This window comes from Dufourea novaeangliae, unplaced genomic scaffold (assembly GCF_001272555.1).
Source record: "Dufourea novaeangliae isolate 0120121106 unplaced genomic scaffold, ASM127255v1 scaffold228, whole genome shotgun sequence".
Taxonomy (NCBI): Eukaryota; Metazoa; Arthropoda; class Insecta; order Hymenoptera; family Halictidae; genus Dufourea; species Dufourea novaeangliae.
The window spans coordinates 785706-790989 of NW_015374150.1; the positions used below are offsets into that span (position 1 = coordinate 785706).

General features: G+C 48.5%; 1 protein-coding gene across 1 annotated transcript; it reads left to right on the forward strand.

Moving 5' to 3' along the window:
- Nucleotides 1–3665: 3665 nt before the first annotated feature.
- Nucleotides 3666–5023, forward strand: LOC107191485 (neuroligin-2-like). Its single transcript, XM_015580547.1, has 2 exons — nucleotides 3666–3960; nucleotides 4840–5023. Exons 1-2 carry the CDS (start codon nucleotides 3713–3715, stop codon nucleotides 5021–5023), a joined length of 432 nt encoding a protein of 143 aa, XP_015436033.1. The 5' UTR covers nucleotides 3666–3712.
- Nucleotides 5024–5284: the final 261 nt, after the last annotated feature.

A 5284-nucleotide genomic window follows, 5' to 3' on the forward strand; every position in this document is an offset into this window, starting at 1 on the left:
CCGGTCTGACTCTGATCCTACTCCAGAAACTTGCCACTTGCCTGCTCCGCCTTCTCCTGTATCTCCGGCTGAAACTAACTTGTCGTTACCTACGGAACTTCGTATGAAGAGGTAGGGGGAGGACGGTGTAAATGTATTCGCGACATTCGGTTTCGGTTCAAAGGGTGGAATTGGAATTACTCCGTCTGCTGTTCCTCTAATTTAATTTATGAATACGCAACTTCTACACATTGTGCAAACGGTAACGTCTCGCGTGTGCGGCGGCAACGGGAAGTAACTCGAAGTCGAAGCATTGACTCGTACTACTGCTTGCTCCTCGACTTTCACGAATGTTTAACTATTCAAGTTGCTCTCGACCGTGATTCTTTCTGTCTGTATCCACCGAGCAATTCGCAGAGTCACTGTGCAGTTGGTGGCTGTACGGCGCTCTGAGAAGCCTGCATTCATTTCAATGTCTCCTCTGCCATTGACTCGACTACTCGCCACCTTCAATCCCATCCAGCTACTCTTCCGAGCACAGCCTCCCGTCATTTGCCCTCGGCAGCTCGATAATATCCACGCCGTGGAGTCGCTTATTGGGTAGTTGTCTAATCGACTGTGCACCTCCGATATAGGTATATTAAGTGCGCCAGTAGCCGGAGCCGTACTGCTCGACTCCTTCGATTAGTCTATTTAACGGCGCTAATTGGACGCGAAACGGCGCGTTGTTAGCCGGGTTTCCTGCGTTTGCTCCCTTTCTTCGCGAACGAAGGGGGGACCAACAACACCGTGGGTGTGCTTCGACTTCTTAGATAGCGGGCCAATCGAGGAATGCGAATGGGCGTTGATTCGGGTTTTATTCGGGTTCGATGCAACGACAAGTACAGAGATAATTATATAGGATCCGGATCGAATGATTCGAACGCAAGAACAGAAATTTCTCGAGATGTTAACTTCAGGAAAATTAGAACAACCGATCGACCCAGTTTCGCGAAGTTACGATAAGAGATCCGTGACGCAGTCACGAGCAAAGAAGTCAAACTCTCCGATGCTTGCAGAAGACTCAACTTCGACGAAGAAAGGACGCGCTCTGTCCACTTCGTTAACCCGTTTTCCGTGCGAACGAAATTTGCTGCATCACTTCGTTAAACACGCCGCTAAGCTGATGCTTACGATGGAACAGCCTTCGGCTGGGAAGTGGCTTAACATTCTTACGGTTCTGTATAGGTAATGTTAAACGATTGTTGAACAGATTTCTCGTCGGTAAACAGATGATATAGAAAGAGTCTGCAGGGGAATAGTTTACGGACACAGGTACGTCGGACGTTCAGTGAAAAAAACTAACGTCGTTGTCCGACAAGACTCTCTCGATCTCTCTCGAGTTTCCTTTATTTTACTGACTATGCCCCCCATCTCGATAGACTTATCGAAAAGATACAGGCCATACCTTTTTACGTCCTCGACCGTTGACTCCGATCCCTCGGAACACATTGACCCGTCTCGTCGGTTCCGAACAGAGAGATCTTACGATCTCCAGACGGTGGACTAAAGAGATCGATCTCTTTGGAGCTCACCGAAGAATCGTTGCTCTTTTTTCCCTAGTGTCTCCTACCCACCGATATTGTTCACTTGTGCGATGTTTAAATCTTCCGAGGAGAAGTCACAAGTCAAAAACCGTCTAGAATTATATTTATCGTAATCTTAATTCAGAATTATAAATATTAATTGCTTTTTTTTCTGTTACAGGACCTGATGCCCGTTTAGTGGACAAACGAGCTTTCCTTGGGAACCCCCGAACACCTCCATGTGTCTTCTAGCCTTCGTAATCTCGATACAAATAGACCGAAATAAGGCGTGTTAGTTGTATATACAAAAAGGGGAAATTAACTGACCGTATAAACGAGATCGCGTAGCGCGTCGCATGGGTGTTCTCACGGGACAAAACCTCCGCCATCAAAGTTACACGCGTGGAAACGATAATGCGGTCGAAATCGCGAAATTAGGCGCGAACGATCCATCGAAAGACACGTCGGATTGCGTTCCGAAAGATGCGTCTGGATTCGTAGACGGGATCCATCGTCTGGCACTGGTTCCGATAAACCGGAACGGAGGGAAATTAATCAGACTCGATGACCGAACCTAATGGTAACTCGATTAAAAAATTCTAATTTCAATACAGCTTCTCATTTTCTCTTTAACAATAAGTTGAGAGTTATGATAGCCTCGAGCGTACTACTCCAACAACTTCCCAAGTTTCGCTTCTTCCTTCCTGGCACGACAGAGAAATCTTAACGGGGGCGTAGGGTTGTTTCAGTTGCTTTTATAATTTAGGCCGACTAGTTAATCAAAAGTAACGCCATAATAGTTCTCGAACAAAATCGAGCAACGGCGAAAGCAACTCGAAACCGGCGGTCTCTACGAAATTATTGACCCGTACTACTGGGGTCGCGCTCGGCTGTTCGGAAACAATGATCGAATTGACGTTACTTTAAGGCATCCGGCACGGATCAACGTACCCTTCGGCACAGATCGAAAATCTCGGGGACAGATTCGAAAGAAAGATTCCAAACGAGCGCCGATAAGCGAGTCTGGGATCGAGAGGAAAGCCGGTACGCGCCGCCCGAAATATCTTATCTTCTTTTTCCGGGTGTTCCGCGCGCAGATGACGAAGAGTACGTGAGCCAGTTAGACGATAGCGAACTCCGGTTCTCCCTTCGAGCCCCGATAAGTGCTGATTTCCATAATGGTTCCGCGTACGAGTACGCTTCACTCGCTTCGGGATACTGTCTGACGTCTTATCAGTATCAAACCTTAAACGTTGATCGATATCAAATTGATACGTGATATTTTCGGGCGTTTCCTCGATGTACTTCGTGATCGAATGAAGTAACAATCTTTAAGCCACAAAGTGACGAATTGTCCCCCTCGTGAACATGTTGAATTTTAACGTTCTATGGTCGCTTATTGTTCAACTTCAAATAGTAAATTCCAACGTTTGTAACGGTTCGCAGAATCCCAGAAACATTATCGTCACATCACGATTCGCAATCTCCGTGGGTTTCAATTAAGTCCAGAAAATACTCGACATGCCGGGTCAGGTACGTACGATCATCAGGGCGGGGATGCACTTTCCCACCCTTATCGAACTTCTCGTCTTTTCCAAGTGGTGACCCCACTCTATCCTTCCCGTACGCACGTTTCGCCTAGAGTCGTTTCGCTTTATCTCGCATCGACGAGCCAGAGATGAAAATATCCGGCGCAAGATGAGAATATGAAACCAGAGGGGCCGAGATAGATCCAGACCACGCCCTGGTGCTACTTTCCTATTTACAGTATCAATCGATGATCTTTAACCCTCTCCCCCAGGAAGGACGAGGTCTGAAATATTGTAATAAATTTCTACACCTCCAACGAGAAACGAAGCACCGAAAATAAATGATGTTCCAATAGAAATTCACAAAGATACCCAGTGCCAGATCGAAGGGTGAACGATACCGTTTGCGATTGAAATTTCAGGGAAAACCGCAAGCTTGCGTCGGGGTGTCGCGCGTTTGGCGCTCGAGTAGGCCTAAATGAAGAGCGATCGCCGCGGAGACAGGTGATCGATACCGATTTCGTGAAGTAGTGCGCGCGTATACGGAACCCACGTGTGTGTGTGTGCGCGCGCGCGACGGGGCTAGGTCGCAGGATAATCGTGGCGGAAACGCGCGGGGGGTAGGGCCGGCCGAGCAAGATGGAACTCTTCCTGATTCTCGTCTGTCTGATTGCACCGCCCACCCTCTCGCTCTCGATCAAGAGCAAGCTGAATCCACGGATCGTCCAAACACGGTACGGCGAGGTGCAGGGGGTCGTACGGTCCTTCGAGGACGCGAAATTCCTCAAGCCAATCGACGTCTACCTCGGTATACCGTACGCCACACCGCCGGTGGTCGGTAACAGATTCTCGCCGACCAGAGCGCCCAGCCCGTGGGAAGGAGTCAGGTGAGCTCGAGATTTCCTTCCGACCCCGTTCCGTGTACAGCCCTTCCGAGCGTTGCGCGTAGGAGATCGTCGAACTCTTTGTTCGCTGAGAAAGGGTGAATACGGGGCCAAAAAATCGGTTTCTTGGGCTATCATATTTTTCTTGTGAATACATACATCCGATGGAGGCGATAGTTGTACGATTCGGAGGATGTCTGTAATTTAAACGAGTCCTCGTCACCTTTGATTAGTGACAAGCCAATGGACCATTAGCTAGTTGAATATAATATCCGAATATCCCGAATGGGGAACGAGCGGCGGGCGATCTTCTAACATTAAAAAGGGGGACGGAAATTTTACAAGAAGCTTGACTTTCATGGAATGTATATTCTGCTTGTCGGAATCCTCTTAATGCGCGGATTCGTAAACGTATTCCGCCGGCATATTTCCTGCAAAGTTATGTCAAGCTGTTCCTTTGAAACTCGTTCAAGTATTCAGCCTTGCACGCCCTTTCATACTCACCACCCTGTCATTCCGCGCCGCTCTCCGGAATAAAAATGCATTTGAATACATTCGACGAAACAGTCCCCCCTCCTCGGTGTCGTACTACGTCGACCTTGCTGTGTGCTCGGTATCGCTGTAGGACAACTGACCTGTTTATCATACCGGGTGGAACGGAACGGTGTTTAATCAGCGTACACCGAAGTGTGTCGGGACTCTTGTAGAAAATCGAAATCCTCGTTCCATCGAAATTGTAACGGGGATGGTCGTAAGCATGGAATTCCCAGTAATCGTTCCCTCGTTGCGGTTCCCCACCATTTCGTATCGCGAGGCCGCGGCGCCGTTCGATTTATCCGCGTCGTCACGCATGAGTGGACTCCAGCGAATCCCTCTTTACAGATTATCGGACTCGGTCGGTCCAGTTTGCCCCCAAAAGCTGCCCGACATCTCGAATGAGCAAGAAGCATTGGAGCGTATGCCGAAAGGTCGACTCGAGTACTTGAAGAGACTGCTGCCTCATCTACGGAATCAGAGCGAGGATTGCCTCTACTTGAACATATACGCGCCCGCCATGGGTGAGTAATTCATCGTTTATCCGCTTACCAGTCGGAACAGTCCTCCTCCCCTTGTTCTGCAGTATCGAGGACCGTGGGCTGAATACACGTTCCGAAAAGTTCGGCGCGCGTCGAACGAAAAGCTCTGCATAATAGAATACGATTAAGCCCCTCTAACCGACACTTGTCTGACATACATTGACTCGTGGTACTACGACTAAGGAGAACTTCGGAGTTTCTACTGTTCCCTTAAGACCTTACTTGGGATAGATGGAGTTTCCTGTAGAATT

Coding starts and splice junctions, on each gene's coding strand:
- LOC107191485 (XM_015580547.1), top strand. CDS start 3,713: ATGGAACTCTTCCTGATTCTCGTCTGTCTGATTGCACCGCCCACCCTC. Junction 3,961..4,839: donor AGCCCGTGGGAAGGAGTCAG/GTGAGCTCGAGA, acceptor CCCTCTTTACAG/ATTATCGGACTCGGTCGGTC.